This window comes from Tiliqua scincoides, chromosome 4, assembly GCF_035046505.1.
Source record: "Tiliqua scincoides isolate rTilSci1 chromosome 4, rTilSci1.hap2, whole genome shotgun sequence".
Taxonomy (NCBI): Eukaryota; Metazoa; Chordata; class Lepidosauria; order Squamata; family Scincidae; genus Tiliqua; species Tiliqua scincoides.
In genome coordinates, this window is record NC_089824.1 from 140,015,844 (window position 1) to 140,035,601 (window position 19,758).

A 19,758-nucleotide genomic window follows, 5' to 3' on the forward strand; every position below is an offset into this window, starting at 1 on the left:
TAGAGGTGTTTGAAAATGGTGTTACTTACCTTACTCAGGTCACTGCTCAGTAAGACTTGGGCTATAAACCTATCTTACTCACACCTCTCAAACACCTCTCTACTAATCGCTTCTCAAACATCTGAGTTTGCTTTCAGATTGTAAGTAAAAATGGAGCCATCCACAGATAAAGTAGTGGTTTCTATATACTTGGAGGATTTCCTCAGTACACTGAAGTAAATTAAAAGAAAAAGGGAAAACAAAAAAACACAGACTGAACATGCTCAGTGGCTTGGGGGGGTCACACAATCTGGAGATGTTCAACTAGAAAAGCAACAGGGACACCAGCTCACACTGATATATGTGTCATATATCCTGACACATCCCCTCACTCTTTTGTCAGTTTCCCTAATTGCATTGGGGGGGGGGCAGTTCCTCCAAAACACTGCTTCCTACTTAGTTAAGGAAATGACAAAAAGTTGAAGGGGGACTAGTAAGGGTGCACATATACCACAAGCCCATGCATTCATAATTGCACGAAGTCAGTTCTGGGTTGAAAGCATAGTCTGAACCAGCTCAAAAGCAGAGCACCAAGCGCGGGGAGAAGAGGAAATTGGCTTGCTTGAGCTTTTAACAACTTAACCGTATACTAAAGGTGGGCGCTTGGGTTCAGGAGATTAAATATTTTATTGCAGGTCCTGCTTGTTTTTAACTTGTTCCTAATATGGTTTAGTGCCATCTCCATTTGCTTGTTTAAAGTATTACTTTTTTTTATAACTGCTCTAAGCACTTCACTCAGCAGTAAGTTCCATGAGATTTACTTCCCACTAAGGGAATTCAGAACTGCAGCTTTAAATGGAGTCTTACTTCACTTAAAGTAGGATAATTAAAATGCAAGAACACTTTGTTGGAGAATATGTGAACTAAAAAGCAGGGATTTCTTGGTGGTGGCTCAGAAATTTTGAGAGGACTATGCTCCCACACAAACCTGCCCATTTGTTAAGATCATCAACAGACATACCTTAAAGGGGGGCCCCCACCATCACTGATGAAGTAGTTGGTAACCAGAGAAAGGACCTTTTTTGCGGTGACTTCCCATCTCTGAAATGTTCTCCCCAGAGCTGCTTACCCAAGGCCTAGTTTAATGAGATGCAAGTGTTATTCAGCCAGGTCATTAATCTTCAGTAAAGGTCATGCTGCTGCTTTTAGCATTATCTTTTCTTTCTACTGCTCTCCCGTTGTTCTTGACTGTTTTATGGATGCATTCTCTGCCTGTTTTTAACTTTATTGTTATTTATTTTGATCAATGTAATCTACCTTGAAAATTTCTTGACATACTCGGACTATAATTCTTCTAAACACAAAAGTCTTTGGCCAGCCTATTCACCATCCACCCTGATTGTTCCCTACACTCCAAGTTAACTAACCCAATTATCAACCTAGGGTCAATTTCTGCTGTGTGAAAATACCCTAAAAGGTTAGAGGATCCAGAGTTTAGAGAAATGCAGTGGCTCTTGAAAGAGTTATACTGAACAGAGGGTTTGAAAGACTGAGGGATGGGAAGCTGTATTTAGAAAATGATCAGTAGTAAATGAATACATTTTTTTTAACTTGTTCTTCCTCTCATTCTTTCCATTCTGGTGCTGCTCAGTTACCCCTTTCAAGCAATGTCAAATTGCTTGGGTGTTCTGTCATAAATAACTGCTTAGAGCAGTCATACGAATGCACACAGGGTCCATTTACAGCCTGTTTCTGTATGGGATTTTGTCTACCTGAACACAGCCTATAATATATAATTTATATTTATGAAAAACGTAAATTAAATGGGAAGGGAAAGAGGTTTGGAGATGACATTTTTGTGAGTGGGTCACTACTTTTAGTGCCAAGAACCTGATGTTCGCTATCCCCATCCTCAGAAAAACATAGATTAATTGGGAAGGGGGAGAGGTTTTTGTGAGCAGTTCACTGCTTTTAGTGACAAGAACCTGATGTCTGCTAACCCCATCTTCAGAAATGTTGTGGAAGTTAGAATTGAAATCAAGCAGTACATTTTTTTTTAAAAAAAGGACAAAACACCGACTGATTCAGTTTAGAAATCTCTCTAATCACTGAGTGTGCAGTCCTCAATCCCTCAACAGCTTTTAACAGAGAATCTTCAAAGCTTTTAACATCCCTCCAACTGTCAGAATCATGTTACGATGGAACAGGGAGGAGAAAACACTTCCCACACATCTCACAAGGCAAACTTTAAAAAAAAAAATGCAGCATTTTTCAACATAAATTCAGAAAAAAGAAAAAAAAAAACGCAGACTGCCAAAATTTCTCCTTCTGCAATGACTTTGGAAGGGACCAGAGACACCTGCAAGGAAACACCTGATAACAGATGATCATTTTGTCAATCAGACCTTTCAAACTCTCTTATCAGGGCTCCACTTTTCTGCTTGACTAAGTTAAGCTTCTCTCTCTAGGAAGGAGCAGAAATAGCTCGCCTTTCAATAAATGGAGGAGGAATCCCTACTTGCGCTTGCCCAGCTGTGGAGTGTGCAGGAATCCTGGCTGAAACATCTCTCTGGATCTGTTTGGGGGATTGTCCTTCGCGCATCACCAAGTCTGGCTTTCCCAGTTTGGGATTGGCTCAATTTTCCTAAACACATTCCAATGTAGCAACATGCCTTTTTATTTTTTTTATTTTTTTTGCAAAGGGGCTGCTCCAGAGAAGTGCTCACCATTAACTGGGTCAGCAACAAAGAACTGAGAAGGGGAAAAGAAACAATGAAACCAGGTGCAGAGAGACCCTGTTCCAAATGGAGCGCATAGCAGAGCTCACTTACCTTTTCTCATACATACATACATATATAGCCAGCAAAAGACTGCCTTCCTCCCAGCACAGCAGCAGCCACATGCAGAGTTGCAACTAGAACGCGCTGTAGCCAATCAGAAACGAGCTGTCATGGAGGGAGGCATGCTGGGAAGCGTAGTTCGCAACTCCAGTATAAGACAGTTTGGGCAGCCAGTGGTAGTTCTTGAGCAGTGGTTCCCAACTTTTTTTTTCACTTGGGCACCCCTTGGCAGCCCTTTTCCATACATTCTACCCCTCATATTAGCAAAATGTTAATTTAGTTGCCATTATTGCAAATTTACATGTTTTTAACCACTGATCCATATCTGATAATGCACAATTTGTTGACCAAAAACTAGCAGATGGTGGGGCTTTTGCAGCCAGGTAGCTGCCTTCCTTCCTGCCTTGCCAGGCATTCTAATACAGATCTGCCTTTTCCCACTATTATTCAATTCTTTTTCAAGTACCTGGCAAGTATCCCTGGGGGTACACATACCCCAGGTTGGCAACCACTGTTCTATATCCATCACGTAGAAGATCCTGGGTTTGAAGAGGGTGCAGCCCTTCAGATGGGTTCACATTTCGGGCTGAGTTATTGGGGAGTTATTATTATTATGCCCCAAAGGAAGTTATTTGGGCATAAACTATCTTGAAATAAATACGGGTGACTACCAAATAAACATGCTTTGGGTCTGGTGGGTGCTAAAAAGTCAGCAAATCTCTATAGCCCTAGCTTGCAATTCAGCAGCACCCCAGTTGATTGGTTGGAATGTGTCTTTTCCAACACCATCTCTGTGTTTTTCACCATTTCAGTGTCAGCAATGTCTCTGGAACAGAAGCTTTGATGGATCACTGATGAGAAGTCGCATATTTGTGCCAAGTTTGAATATCGACTGCTGAGAGGGTTGCAAGAGGTATTATTATTATTAGATATAAAAATCCAGTAGTACTTTATGCATCTACAAATTGGGACTTAGAATGAGCAGTTGTAAATGTTTTAAAATGCCCCAAGTATACAAGAAATGAAACTACCTGCAAGTAAAAAATGCAGCACAGTGATCTTCAACTTTTTTCATGCCATGACCCCAATATATAAATAAAGTATGAGACTGGGGACTGCATTGTTGATCCTGCCCCCCTCCTAGGACCCTATCCACCCACCCTGTAACACCCTCCCATCACATCAATGTAACCAAATATTCTTATGAGAGAGAGCAAAAAAGTTACCATGAAGCCTGGCACTAGTGGAAGCTATTTTAGCACAGTTGCTAAGAACCTGAGCAGGACTGGGACACAATAACTCTTGGTACCTGAAGAGGTACACCAGATGCCTCCCACTTTACCTGGTGGTGCTCTAGTCCAGTGGTCTTCAACTGTTTTCATTCCTGAAAGTTGCGGCAACCCCACAACTGAAGCTTTGCGACTCCAAGGTTGAAGAACACTGATCTAGTATAACACATAATCCTCCATATTAGGTTTTTTTTTACATAGTGAAACATTAAAAAGGGCGTCCCTCAAGTGCAGAGGTCACCAACCACCTTGCATAATCACAAAATATGAGCTATATAGTACAGAATGCATAGGCTTGCATGGGAGAAGGCACACCTTTGGATAACATTGCATTCCCTTTAATGTATGGAGCAGGCTGCTATCTACCATCACAGTATCTTTCCCTGTCCTAAGACTGGGCTGCCAGCCTCCTACACATTAATCTATGGCATTCTATGCAATCATTATGTGCCATCAACAGGAAACCATATTTTCCTCAGAAAAAGTGTTTGCGAAATAGCTCCAGATGTCTCAAGGAAGCAGGCAAAGTCTGCTATGTATATCCAACAAAGCTGCCAACAATATCCCAGCATTACTAAGCCAATCTGACCTCTTTCCTAATCCTAGATATACAAGCAGTCAGACCTAAGGTGATGGTATCATAATATTGCCATCTTCCCTACACAGGCTGAAAAACCACCTGCAGTTCATTGTTGTCTGTGATCAGAAAATCCTAAATAGTTCATATACCTAGGCTGCAGTCCTATACACCAGTGGTTTTCAGACCTTTTAGTATTGGCCTAAAGAGCTTGCGTCCTGAGTACACTTCTGTACTGCAGCGAGTCATGGACTCTCCGCTCACAACAGGAGAGGAAACTGAATGCTTTCCACATGCACTGCCTCCGGCGCATTCTCGGCATCACCTGGCAGGACAAAGTTCCTAACAACACAGTCCTGGAACGTGCTGGAATCCCTAGCATGTATGCACTTCTGAAACAGAGACGCCTGCGTTGGCTCGGTCATGTCGTGAGAATGGATGATGGCCGGATTCCAAAGGATCTCCTCTATGGAGAACTCGTGCAAGGAAAGCGCCCTACAGGTAGACCACAGCTGCGATACAAGGACATCTGCAAGAGGGATCTGAAGGCCTTAGGGATGGACCTCAACAAGTGGGAAACCCTGGCCTCTGAGCGGCCCGCTTGGACGCAGGCTGTGCAGCATGGCCTTTCCCAGTTTGAAGAGACACTTTGCCAACATTCTGAGGCAAAGAGGCAAAGAAGGAAGGCCCATAGCCAGGAAGACAGACAAGGGACAGACTGCACTTGCTCCCAGTGTGGAAGGGATTGTCACTCCCGGATTGGCCTTTTCAGCCACACTAGACGCTGTCCCAGAACCACCGTTCAGAGCACAATACCATAGTCTTTCGAGACTGAAGGTTGCCAATAGCTAATAGCCAATAGCTAATAGTATTGGCCACTAAAGCCCCTCTAGCTATAATGGTGATTGGGCAGGAATGCTCCCCCCCCCAGTAGCAGGTTGTTTAACTCTTGAAGTACCAAAAAAAAAAATGGGTCATGACACACTGCTGGACAACAGACTCACTGTTTGAGAGTGACTGCTATACACACATACCTGATGTAAGTCTCACTGAATTCAGTAGAACTTACTTCTGAGTAGACAGACTTATGATTGTGCTGCTAGTCTTTCCCAGTTGGGAGAAACAACCATTGCTTACTGTTTACTCATACAATAAGAACATAAGAACATAAGAACAGCCCCACTGGATCAGGCCATAGGCCCATCTAGTCCAGCTTCCCATATCTCACAGCGGCCCACCAAATGCCCCAGGGAGCACACCAGATACCAAGAGACCTCATCCTGGTGCCCTCCCTTGCATCTGGCATTCTGACATAACCCATTTCTAAAATCAGGAGATTGCGCATACACATCATGGCTTGTACCCCATAATGGATTTTTCCTCCAGAAACTTGTCCAATCCCCTTTTAAAGGCGTCTAGGCTAGACGCCATCACCACATCCTGTGGCAAGGAGTTCCACAGACCGACCACACGCTGAGTAAAGAAATATTTTCTTTTGTCTGTCCTAACCCGCCCAACACTCAATTTTAGTGGATGTCCCCTGGTTCTGGTATTATGTGAGAGTGTAAAGAGCATCTCCCTATCCACTCTTTCCATCCCCTGCATAATTTTGTATGTCTCAATCATGTCTCCCCTCAGGCGTCTCTTTTCTAGGCTGAAGAGGCCCAAACGCCGTAGCCTTTCCTCATAAGGAAGGTGCCCCAGCCCCGTAATCATCTTAGTCGCTCTCTTTTGCACCTTTTCCATTTCCACTATGTCTTTTTTGAGATGCGGCGACCAGAACTGGACACAATACTCCAGGTGTGGCCTTACCATCGATTTGTACAACGGCACTATAATACTAGCCGTTTTGTTCTCGATACCCTTCCTAATGATCCCAAGCATAGAACTGGCCTTCTTTACTGCCGCCGCACATTGGGTCGACACTTTCATTGAGCTGTCCACCACCACCCCAAGATCTCTCTCCTGATCTGTCACAGACAGCTCAGAACCCATCAGCCTATATCTAAAGTTTTGATTTTTTGCCCCAATGCGCATGACTTTACACTTACTGACATTGAAGCACATCTGCCATTTTGCTGCCCATTCTGCCAGTCTGGAGAGATCCTTCTGGAGCCCCTCACAATCACTTCTGGTCTTCACCACTCGGAAAAGTTTGGTGTCGTCTGCAAACTTAGCCACTTCACTGCTCAACTCTGTCTCCAGGTCATTTATGAAGAGGTTGAAAAGCACCAGTCCCAGGACAGATCCTTGGGGCACACCGCTTTTCACCTCTCTCCATTGTGAAAATTGCCCATTGACACCCACTCTCTGCTTCCTTGCCTCCAACCAGTTCTCAATCCATGAGAGGACCTGTCCTCTAATTCCCTGACTGTGGAGTTTTTTCAGTAGTCTTTGGTGAGGGACCGTGTCAAACGCCTTCTGAAAGTCCAGATATATAATGTCCACGGGTTCTCCCGCATCCACATCCTGCATACAAGGCTAAACTAGAAATGATTCTGACTGATAATCCATACAAAGCTAAGGTTGAAATTATTTTAACTGAAAAATAGAGTCCTGGGAGGGGGGGGGGCAGGACTGGGAGTCCTGGGAAGAGGGGCATTGACAGTGGGGTCTCCAGTCTTATACTTTATTTACTTATATATAGGGGTCATAGCATGAAAAAAAGTTGAAAACCAGTGTGCTAGATTTTTATATATGCTTAACAAGCATAACTTTTGGACACAATCTAAAGAGCTGCTATAAAACTGCTGAAGCTTTTGAACTTGAAAAAGCCCCTGAAGTCAGGGGAATCCTCTAGAGCAGGGGTCTCCCAACTTTTTGACCAGAGGGCCAGAGGCCAGAGGGCCGCATCAAATGTCTGGCATGGTTTTGAGAGCCAAAAAAAATTTAAATATAAAATTTATTTAAATAAATTAGAGATGGAACTTAGGTGTGTGAATAAATGAATGAATGGGCTCATTCATTCAACCTCTCTGGCCCTTAGAACACCGTCCAGATGCAACCAGAACACAGTTCTAGTCACGTTTGGCAAAGTGGGCCAGGGGCTTTCAGGGGACAAGAGGCTTGCCGCGGGCCGCATCTGGCCCCCGGACCGGGGTTTGGAGATGCCTGCTCTAGAGCAGTGGTTCTCAAACTTTTTGGCCTCCACTGAGTCTTGGGGGCCCCGCTGACATATGCATGGAGCCTCATAAAGCCCCAGAATGCTGGGGGTGGTGGTGGTGGCACTGCACTGAGTCCAATGTCGGAGCCCAGAACAGAAGGGGAATGAGGACGGAGAGCCCACAAACTGGGGAGGCTGGAGGACTGGACAAGCATACCAGGTAGGTGGCAGATAGCAAAGGAAAGCATATGTTGTGGTTTCTTTGTTATTCCTCATGATAACCAGAGATACAGGTGCTTTGGAGGAATACATGTGGTCTGGAACTAGGGTTGTCACCAATCCAGTTCTCAAGTCTTCAGGAAATTAGCATCAATCTTCAAGTAACTCCTAAAATATCCTGGGAATTTTAACAGGACCTCCAAGAATTTCCAATATTATAACATGTAGGGGAAAAAGATTTCCAGGAAGATATCAGAACATGGAGTGAGAGAAGTTGTCCTTCCTAACGATATTCTTGCCAGAAGTGAAGGCAACAGAAGTAGCTCTGAAAGAATGTAAAAAACCAAACCAAAACAAAAAAAACCACCTGGGAGAGAGAAGGGAGGTAAAACAACAACAGAGAAGGAGCAAAGACATCTTGATCAAACACACCAATGTTGCACAACAGCCACAAGGTGGAACTGCAAGCCTGAGTTACTTCCACTCATCAGGCATTCCTGTAACACACAACAAAGCAAGATAATGTTTAAGAACAAATTGTAGAGAGATGAACGATACAGTGAGGACTTCCATAGCAAAGTTACAAGTCAAAGCAAAATCAAACACAATTAAGAATTTGAGAACAGCCCTGCTGGATGCGACAAAGGCCTGTGCAGTCCAGCCTCCTATTTTGACCAGTCGAATATCTCTGGGAAGCCCACAAGCAGGAGGAAAGGTATTTCTCTCCCCTTCCCTTGCTCTCCTGCAGTGGATATTCAGAGACAAGCCACTAATGAACTGGAGATAGTGCATAGTCGTTTTGGTTAGTATGCATTAGTAGACTTGACCTCCATGAATTAGTCCAGTTCCCTTTTCAGGTTATCCAAGCCACCGGCCATAACTATATCTTGCAGCAACAAATTCCACTAAATATGCACTTAACATGACTAAATGTCAGATAAATCATAGTCTAACTCCTGAGTTCTTTAACCAAATCCTATGTTAATTTGATTTCCTTGCTACCTTGAATATTGGAAAGCATGCAGCAATCAAGCCCCTTTTGAGAGGGCTGGAGGCTCATTGGAGACTGTGGGCTCCCTGAGGGCCGCATTGAGAGGCCTCGAAGGCCGCAAGTGGCCCCAGGGCCAGGGTTTGGGCACCCCTGGTTTATCATATATTGCAGATAAAACAGACTACATGGGGACGTATAGAGGTGGAGATGGCAAGAAGGAAGTGGGCTGTTGAAAATAAACTTTGTATAACATAGAAACACTCAGGCAGGCCTTCAAAAGGTACTAAAGCTACAATGCCAAACACACATTGAACTGCAGGGGATTATCTTCTGAGTGAACATGCTTAGTATTGCTCTGCATATTCATGAAGTCTGCTGCCTGGTGGCTGTATAATTCCGATCAAGCTATGTAAGACTATATGACAAGTTATAAAAGCACCAAAGAAATGGCCAAAACTGTTGACAGCCAGTAGCAAATCCTGGTTCAAGAAACGCACAAGCAAAAACTTGCTTGAACAGCAGAGTCTTCGGTTGGTGACAAAAGACTGACAGGAAGCTCACGGAGCTCTGTAACTGTGCCACTGTGACGGTATGGTAACATGATTCACAGCTTCTTTATATCCCAGCGCAGAACAGAGGCATGCACAGTGTGATGGTTGAGAAATAAAATGGAAGCTCAACCTTTGTAATGTTTGAAAGTGATCTTGAATATCAGAAATGATCTCTCCATCAGTACTCTGTAAAGCGTATCTCATTATGTGGCCAAAAAAGTAAGCACACCTTTTAATGAAAAGTGACTTTGAAAACTTTTTGGGTGTGCATCTGTGTGTGGCCCTGGCCTCAATGACACGTGTAAAACTCACACACATTTCAACGTATGTAATGACTCTGCAAAATTTTAACAAAACTAGTGAATATGATGCAGTCGTTGTCTAATGATTTGGTGTTCAAACTTGCTGCCTCCTGCCCTGCTTTTGCAGTTGGCTGTAGCAGTGGCCTGTTAAAGCACATCATCCATGTTGTGCATTGTTCCTTGACTCCATGCCAAAGCACATGGATGTAAATCATAGTTTAAATCATGAGAATGAGCCCTGTGCTTTGCCAGGTTGAAACAGACCATAGTAACATGACATTGTGTCTCTGTCATACAGTCTTCTGCGCCTGCTGGCCGTGTTACAACATAGAAACTCTCCATCCTCATGGAGCCTTCAGGCAAGACTGTATTGTCTTAGATAAGAGGTTTTTGTTTTTTTAAAGGATTCACTTTTGATCCCATTCAAAAAAATGGATTCATTTTTGATCCACCCTGAATCAGTGGATGACACTTGTGGTGACTTGCCAGTTCCTCGCTCATACACAGAACAAGTGTGAGAACGAACCCTGTGCTTTGTTTTCACAACACATATTCTCTATATGAACTGGCACATCACCACAGGTATTATTCACTGATTCAGGGTGGCTCAAAATTGAATCCCTTTTGTTCTCCAGTGTTACCCACTGTCCCTTCTTCACCATCTCACAGTCTACGGGGAGACCATACTGCAACATAGAAAGTCTCCACCCCTATGCTGTGGCATTTGGTTGAGATGTGATTGGCTGACACTAGAGGAATTCCAGCTGATCTCATTTGTAACTGATCTCATTGGATGTGTGGAAATTTCCAAAGCCATCTGAACTGAGTCAGAGACTCAATCCTGAAGTGGCTAAGCCTGGCACAACAGGATACAGGGAAACTGGATATGACAGAAAAAACAGCACAATGCAATATGACATGACACAATACAATACAGCATGATAGAATACAATTTTAAGACAATTTTAAGAAAAGAATGTTGTTTTCTTTAAACATTAATGACTTGAATGATGTAAAAAGGGGGCCATATTTGGGCCCGTATTTGCCTGATTTGTGAACCTCACAAGTTGTCATTGATGAATGGAAAGATAGACGATGCATTATGATTAAAGGGAAACAGTGTGCCCAAACTTTTACTCTTGTATGCATATATAGACCACACCAAAGGAAGAAAGCATTTTTCACAAAGATAATGAATCGGGTCAACAAATTTTGTGATGAAGAGATTGTAAAGGCCATAAATGGATAGATCTGGAACAATAATTTCTCTTCCTAAATCTTTTTGAAAATATGGAAAAAAATAGTCTCTTAGATATATGGTGATATCAACACTCAAATTAGGAAGGTTATACTTTCCATTACCATATACATCAAGCATAGTCTCGGATTGATTTCCTTCTGGTATCCGAAAAAATAAAACTGCAGACAACAGGGACTAGAATACAATGGAAGAACCTGCCAGATTTCGCTGTGTCTAAGTCATTTATTCTTTGGTCTGGAGAAGAATAATTTTTAACAACAAAATAGAAATATAAACAATAGTAGTCATCTTATGTAATTGCATCATTTGAATATCCAAAAGATGCACATGTATGCTGTATGCTGCTGGTTGGCTTTTAATATTTATTTTAATTGTCTTATGTTTTAGTATTGTTTTAATCTTTCACTTTGTATTGTGTTCTTATGTTATAAGCTACCTTGGGTGCCCCCAAAGTGTGGGAGAAAGGTGTGGTAGAAATTCTTTAAATAAATAAAATAATAAATATAATATATAGTAAAATTACACATACAGATATGCCATTACTGATTTTATTTTTTTATTGTTAGTTTACTACTTCATGGATGAATATTCTGCCTTGTGAATTGGACTAGATGATTTGCCTAAGGTTACTCAATGAGCTTTGTGGCTGATCAGAAATTTGAAAGTTTCTCACATCCAAGCCCATTACTACATATGTTTGTTGGCAACCTTCAGTCTCGAAAGACTATGGTATCGCGCTCTGAATGGTGGTTCTGGAACAGCATCTAGTGTGGCTGAAAAGGCCAATTCGGGAGTGACAATCCCTTCCACACTGGGAGTAAGTGCAGTCTGTCCCTGGTCTGTCTCCCTGGCTATGGGCCTTCCTTCTGTGCCTCAGTCTGTTGGCCAAGTGTCTCTTCAAACTGGGAAAGGCCATGCTGCACAGCCTGCCTCCAAGCGGGCCGCTCAGAGGCCAGGATTTCCCACTTGTTGAGGTCCACTCCTAAGGCCTTCAGATCTCTCTTGCAGATGTCCTTGTATCGCAGCTGTGGTCTACCTGTAGGGCGCTTTCCTTGCATGAGTTCTCCATAGAGGAGATCCTTTGGGATCTGGCCATCATCCATTCTCACGACATGACCGAGCCAATGCAGGCGTCTCTGTTTCAGCAGTGCATACATGCTAGGGATTCCAGCACGTTCCAGGACTGTGTTGTTTGGAACTTTGTCCTGCCAGGTGATGCCGAGAATGCGTCGGAGGCAGTGGATGTGGAAAGCGTTCGGTTTCCTCTCCCGTTGTGAGCGAAGAGTCCATGACTCGCTGCAGTACAGAAGTGTACTCAGGACGCAAGCTCTGTAGACCTGGATCTTGGTATGTTCCGTCAGCTTCTTGTTGGACCAGACTCTTTGTGAGTCTGGAAAACGTAGAGATTATACTAAAAATTTTCATACAAGTCTACCTGGACAGAAGAAAGAGCAAGCAGAAATATGGGCTCCAATAAGCACATTTCTGAATAGTTTGTTCATATGGGCGTTAATAGAGAAGGTCTGCAATGCGCTCTTACCACGGTACTTGGTGGCAATTGGAAGAAAGGGACAGACAGATGATGACCCTCAATGCATATGAATGGTCCAGGACTGCCCTCTTGAGGGGAGAAGTAAACAACAAATCCTGCTTTCAAAAGCTCAAGAAGTTGGGAACTGTTGATCTGCACAGGCACAAAAACTACATGACACTGCGCCATGAAGATGAATGATGTTTTGTTATGAATAACAAAACAAAGCCCACTTCACATTCCCAAGGTTGCTGTATAAACTATACATTTACTTAGTAGGTATATCCTACATTCTGACAAGAGTCCCCAAAGCAGCCTACAATATACATAAAATGTGACAGGATTGCTAGATAAACTGTACACTTTAAATAGTGTACTGAAGTAGGAGCAAATGTCTGATAGCTTCTAGGTCCACTTTGGCTCCACAAAGCATAGAAAAATAGGCTAGCCTTCCCAACTATATTTCTTAAAGGAAAGGCAGTATAAAAAGGCAAGGAAAGGCAGCAGGTGTGGTCTAGAGCAGTGTTTCTCAAACTGTGGTGGATAGCTGACCCAGTGGTGTGGCAGCTGTGAAAGAAGTAAAATCCATGCTAGGGGTAATTAGCAAAGGGATTTAAAGTACAACAGCAAATATTATGCCATTATACAAATTTGTCACAAAGCCACTTATGAAACACTGGGTACTGTCCTGATCGCTACATCTCTAAAAAGGATACTGCAGAGTTCAAAGCAGCACATAAGAGGGCAACCAAAATGATCGGGGGCTGGAATACTGCCCTTCCATTGGAACATAACATCTAATAAATAAAATAATAATAAATAATAATAATAATAATAATAATAATAATTTTATTTATACCCGGCCCTTCTCCCCAAAGGGACCCAGGGCGGCTTACAATGGTTAAAAACAGATTAAAACATGATTTAGCAAGCAGATAAAAACATAATAACACATTAACAGATATCATAAAAACAGTAGTCAGATAAAAAGTCAGGTAAAAAAGAGCATATAGCAGCAGATCGTAAGGAATCAGGCCAGTAAAAAATACTAAAAGATGTAGAAAAGATGTTAAAAAGGCCATGAACTCAGAAGGCTTGTTTAAACAGAAGGGTCTTCAGGCCTCGCCGAAAAGTCTCAAGAGAGGGAGCCATTCTCAAGGGAAGGGGAAGGGAGTTCCATAACGTTGGTGCCACTACTGAGAAGGCCCTATTTCTTGCCGATGCCCCACATACCTCCTTAAGCGGCGGCACTTGTAAAAAGGCCCTCTCTGATGACCTAAGAGGACAAGCCGGATTGTGCGGAAGTAGGCGGTCTCTAAGATACCCTGGCCCAGAGCAGTATAGGGCTTTAAAGGTCAAAACCAGCACCTTGAATTGGGCCTGGAAATGAATGGGCAGCCAATGTAGCCCCTGGAGAAGCGGGCTGACAGAGTCAAACCGTCTACCTCCAGTAACCACATGGGCCGCCGCATTCTGCACTAGTTGCAGTTTCCGAACCGTCTTCAGGGGCAGCCCCACATAAAGCGCGTTACAATAATCTAACCTCGATGTCACCGTGGCATGGATCACCGTGGCCAGGTCTGCACGATCCAAATACGGCTGCAGCTGGCGCACCAGCCGAAGCTGAGCGAAGGCCCCCCTAGCCACAACTGCCACCTGGGAATCCAGGAGCAGCTACGAGTCCAGGTGGACCCCCCAAGCTGCTGACCTGCTCCTTCAGAGGGAGTGCAACCCCATTCAGCACAAGCCGATAGTCCAGCACCTGCATCAAGGATTTCCGAACCAGGAGGGCCTCTGTCTTATGCGGATTTAATTTCAGCTTGTTAGCCCCCATCCAGATCCTCATTGCTTCCAGACAGCACTCCAGGCCCTCAACCGCCACCCTGGAGTCTGGAGGAAAGGATAGAGCTGGGTGTCATCAGCATATTGATGACACCCCACTCCAAACCCCCGGATGACCTCTCCCAGCGGCTTCATGTAGATATTAAATAGCATCTAAGGTTTGTTTAAATGGGGGGGGGGAAGAGAGAGAGAGAGAGAAGTGCCAGAAGAAGGATTTGATTGATGCTTATAAAATTATGCAGATTTGGAGAGGGTTCTCCACAAATTCTCTCTCACACCTCTAGAACTGGGGGCATCCAATGAAACTTATTGATGAGAGATTCAGAATGGATAGTAGGAAGTACTTCTTCAGACAATGCATCAGTCTATGAAAGTCATTCCCATAAGATGTTGCGATGGCCACTACCTTAGATGGTTTTAAAAGGACATTAGAGAAACTCATAGAGGATATGTCTATCACTAGTCATGATGGCAATATGCTACCTCCAGGTACAGTAACAGTATTTCTCTGAATACTAGGTAGTATGCAGGAGAGAGGAGTTGGGAGAAGGCTGTACCTTCATCTCCCATATGTGGGTTTCCCAGGGGCAGCTAGTGGACTGTTGTGGGAAACAGGACTTTGGACTAGATGGTCCTTTGACTTGAGCAAGTAGGGTTCTCATGTAAAGCTTCCTCAATTGTGTAGGTGGTTGTTGCATTGGTTGAACTGAATTAAGTAGATTTTGAACAAAAAAGGCTTCCCAAATGAAACGTAAACCCACAGTTTTACTGTCAAACAGTAAAACTGTTAACAAATTATTGATATAACCAGTAATCACTTTATGAGACATATGCATGAAACAGGCAGCCTAATCCTAACCAATGCTGTTATAGCGGGGCTGCCAGCCCAATGCTATATCAGCACTGGAACTATGCAGGCTGGAGATCTTCTTGGGGTAAGGCAGGGCTTTTCAAACTGGGGCGTCGTGATGCCCCAGCCTGTGGGCCCTGGCCTCTGCCCCCTTAAGGGGCGGGGGCAGCCTGGAGGCAGGGAGGAGGCAGTGGCGCAATCCCCAGGATCGCGCTGCCCAGGGGGCTGCAGGGGCTTGGGAGCACTTTGCTGCAGCCTCCCCAGGGTGTAGGGTGTCCGGTGCAAACCTTTGGCAGGGCTCCTCCCAGCAGTGAAAGTGAAAGCGGTGCGATCGTGCTCCACTTCCGCTTTAGCGGAGACGGGGCGCCATCGCTCCGCTTTTACATTTACCGGTGCAGGGAGCCCTGCCAAAGGTTTGCACCGGGCTCCCTGCAGCCTGGAGACGCTGCAGGAGGCTTTGGTAAGTGCTTCCAAGCCCCTGCAGCCCCCTGCGTGGCGCGATCCTAGGGATCATGCTGCTGCCTTTCACCCGCCCCTGCTGCCTCCCCCCAGCCCCCACAAGCATTTACACTGGCTCAGATTCTCCAGGAGAGTTTGAAAACCACTGGGATAAGGGACCATTTGTTTCTGTACCGTGTCAAACCCCAACCTGGTCAATAGGACTGCTCAGATCTGTGCCAGCAAAATTGCTGGCACAAGTCCAAGAAGCCCTGTGTAGCCTCTTGGCCTGAACAGCCCTTCCCTCACCTCTCCCTGCTTCTTTTTCACCCTCCCTCACCCCTGCACCACCTGGCACTGTAGGTACCAGTGTCAGCAGGCTGGATTCAGTGCCGGTAAAACAGCAAAGGCCTTCCTGCTGGCACTTCTTACTCTCAAGTTGTGGCAAACATGCTTTGCAATGGTTAGCAGCTCTTAGGATTGAGCCATTTGTTCTTCAAAGTTTCATACGACTACACAGCACACTTATTCTGTGGCAAAATAGAATGCAGGAAGCATTCTGTATTTTAAAGAAGCAGCTCAGTCTTTATGCAGTGTTGTACATAATTTAATTTGCAGTTTTGTATATAAACTTTAGTTTATTGCACACTACTATAGCAAACTAATCATTTGCAAAGAAATTAGTAGAACACTTAGAAGGATTTAAAAATAAGGGTTTTAATGCAGCTGACAAGAAAATAAAAGAAGCAATTTACTTAATGAGATACAATCATGTATGTTGAAAATGAGAGTTACATACAACTAGAGTACAGTTAAAAGATACCATATAGTCCAATACTTAATTCCTCAATTGTGTCAAATTAACAAGACTCTACTGTCAAATATACAGTATTTTATATGGTGGAAAGGGTTTTTGAAATTACAAGCAGCCATCAAGATAGTCTTGTGGCTTTTATTTTGTTTAAAATGTCAGGGCCAAGATTGTCAAAATTGTACTTGTATGCCTTATAAAAGGCAACCTTCCTATCTTTCACTCAAACCTTTTTTATTTTCTGTTGATTGCTCCATCTAAGTATTTATTATTATCTTCAATTTCTAACACATTTTAATACTTAAATAAGCATAATATCAAATTAAGAGGGTACAAAAAAATATGTCCACCTATGGCTGAAGTCTCGGACATGCTGGAATCCATCCCCTGCATTCCTTTACGGACATCCAGAATGAAATCACTCAACCTATTTTACAGAAGGCAAACCTATTGTATGTTATCAGTTCAAAGTAATGGTTAAAATTCATAACAGAACCAAAACAGTGATCTCCAGCATTTATTAAAATCTTTTAAAGTCCATAAACAACAAAGTTACTGTAGAATTTATCGCATACAGCTAGCATACAACAGCATGTCCTCAGTCTAAATGAAATACAAAAGATCTTAACATTTCTGATACAAATAATTTCTTTAAATTTATTAATGTGACAATATATTTATTACATAAAATTTGCTACCGCAAAGTATTGTATGTTTGTCTCATACATACGTAGACAGGGATGGACAAAGATGCCAAACAGACTTCTAATTATGATGTTGTGCAAATTTTCTTGATAACTTAAAAAAAACATACAGAATGTTGTATGGTACATCTCATTTCAGGCTGCAAAATGTCTACAGGAGTGTGTGTTTTTTTTAAAGGAGTGTCAGAGATTAAAAGAAGGCAATGCCAATGGTCTCACCTGCATTGGCATTCTACAAAACATCATGACTACATAGCAATCTAGATCAGTTTGAATAAAAACATGATCCTATTTTAAACATACTGATGTGCCATCTCAAGACAGGTCACGAAGATAAATCCAAAACTGAGTGCCCAACTAAACTGTTGAATGGAAAAATTTAAAAGCACAAGAATGGGTGCTGAGCCACTGATTGATAACAAAATACTGAAATAAGTGTGTTGAAGTGCTGAAAGCTAGCCAGAGGCAGCAAAACACTTTAAGCCAGTTGATGAGACTATACAAAATTCAACCCAACATTTCTGTGTGACCGTACATTCCATTGCACTGAAAAGAAAAGTGTGTTAGAAACGAAACCACCACATCAAGGACAGTGGCAGTTTTAAAACTCTCTCTCTTTTCCAGGAGAATGAAGTGCTGCTGATAGGAACCATGACTGGAGCAGCACTCCATCCTTGATTTACTAATATAGTATACCAGAGTAAAAACTTGGCATTTACTTCTTTATTCTTCACAGCTAACAGAAACACCAGGTTTATCTAGCAATGCACTGATATTTTAATACTAAATTTTCAATTTGCTAAACCATTTATTCTCATAGCTAAAGAGATTTTTAAAAAGAAAAAGATGCTTTCCCCCCTTCAATAAAAAAAGGGTTGAAATGTGAAATACTTCAGGAGCCCCAACATTGAAATTACTAAAAATCATCTCTAGTCTCCAACAATACTGACCAATCTTAAGTATTTCAGGTTTTAAGGTATTAAAACCCCCTCCCCTCCTTTAAATAGCTATGAAATGCCAGTAATTAAGCATGGATAAATATGGTCCAAAGTCCAGGTCGGATGTAATAGTTCCTGCTTCTTGAGACTGTGCTTCTCATGACACAGGATGCTTATGGCATATTTACCTATTGCCCAGGGAAGGAATATGAGGCAGGGAGAACTGCCGGTATGTAGAAAACCAAGGCACGGGGTCTAGCTACTGTGCCCTACACAAGCTGTCCAATTTTGAGATAACTAAGTTTGGTCAGTCTCCAGGAAGATGTGCACACACTCTTATGGCGATAAATACTACCTTCTGAAATGCTAATGATGTTGGCTAGATCTAGTCTGAGCTACTAAAAAAAAAATACAAACCTATGACTTGTAGCCTCAGACACAATACAGACAGACAGAAGAATTGGCTGGCACAGACTAGAAGCAACACTTATCTTCCACTTCAGTCTTACTAGCCGGATGCCTTCAGTTTCATTCGCACAAATATGTTAAATATGTCAAAATAAAATGGAGCGTTGTTGGGTAAAAGGCTACTTCATTTTTTAAAACGGGAAGAGGGAGGGAAAAAGAACAATACACAGAAAACAAACGTCATTACAGAAACCAAAAGGTAAGTAGGAAAAGTGGTCGATATTCTGTGTTATAGCACAAACCGTGCTTGCTTAATTGTGCCTAGTTATAAGGGTTGGTGCAAACTGCACACATGGAAGATGGCAATAAAGACCTCAGTCAGCTTTGTGGAATGAAGTAACTAGGTAATTGTTTTGACATATGATGGTCTCAGCTCCACCTCATGAGTTAACAGAGTGCAAAGATCCCAATGTGAGCCCTGATGTCCTCTTATCTTCCAACAAGTACTAAAAATCAGCAAATTCCTTTGCACATTTCTCTGTTAGAGACACACGAATATCTTCTTCTTCATAATCATCAAAGTTGCTGGTATCTCCAGGGCCTCTACACTTTGGTATGAATGGAGCTTCTACCTACAAATGAAAAGAAAAGGTTGTAATTAGCAATCTGAAAAAAAATCAACCAGTAAAAATCTGCAGACACAACACTTATCTAATAAACTCATGCTCTTCTAAGACAAAAAAGAAAGATAAACCTTAACTATGGAACAGATGAATTCAGGAGAGAGATTTTTTAATGGAAGGGTCATGACCAACTGGTTCATGTAATGCTTCCCCATCCCTTTAAGGGGCAGGGAAAGGGGAGAGGTAGCAACGCGATCCCAGGATTGCATCACCAAGGGAGGGCAGCAGGCTGCTTTTACTTTGGGTGACTGCAAGCAGCAGGTGGTGTGGGAAGCATGTGCAAACCATGTCCGGTTTACAGGAGGTGCTTTGCGTGCACTGTTTCTCAACATTCTAAAACTCGGGGAATCCTGCTGAACGGGGCTCTCCACACCTCCTGCTGCTTGCAGACACCCTAAGTAAGTAAAACACCCCCCTTGCCTCCCCTAAGAGACGCAATTC

General features: G+C 43.0%; 2 protein-coding genes across 7 annotated transcripts in view; both read right to left on the minus strand.

Moving 5' to 3' along the window:
* SAMD13 (sterile alpha motif domain containing 13) overlaps positions 1-2,889 on the minus strand; it is a 44,497-nt gene extending 41,608 nt beyond the window's left edge. For 2 of the 4 annotated variants that reach the window (XM_066625740.1, XM_066625737.1), the window contains exons 1-2: positions 2,811-2,875; positions 1,001-1,115 (exon numbers count right to left, since the gene is read on the minus strand). Coding sequence is in view for 1 of the 4 variants with exons in the window: in XM_066625739.1 (XP_066481836.1) it covers positions 2,811-2,832 (22 nt within the window). In the remaining 3 variants the exon portion in view is untranslated. Of the gene's footprint in view, positions 1-1,000; positions 1,116-2,810 lie in introns of all 4 variants that reach the window. The other 2 variants (XM_066625739.1, XM_066625738.1) reach the window with 2 other exon arrangements.
* Positions 2,890-16,474: 13,585 nt separating this feature from the next.
* The window catches only part of PRKACB (protein kinase cAMP-activated catalytic subunit beta), a 79,477-nt gene continuing 76,193 nt past the window's right edge, over positions 16,475-19,758 (minus strand). For all 3 annotated transcript variants that reach the window (XM_066626543.1, XM_066626542.1, XM_066626544.1), the window contains exon 10: positions 16,475-19,266. In XM_066626543.1, the coding sequence (XP_066482640.1) occupies positions 19,141-19,266 (126 nt within the window). In that variant the 3' untranslated portion in view covers positions 16,475-19,140. The remainder of the gene's footprint in view (positions 19,267-19,758) is intronic.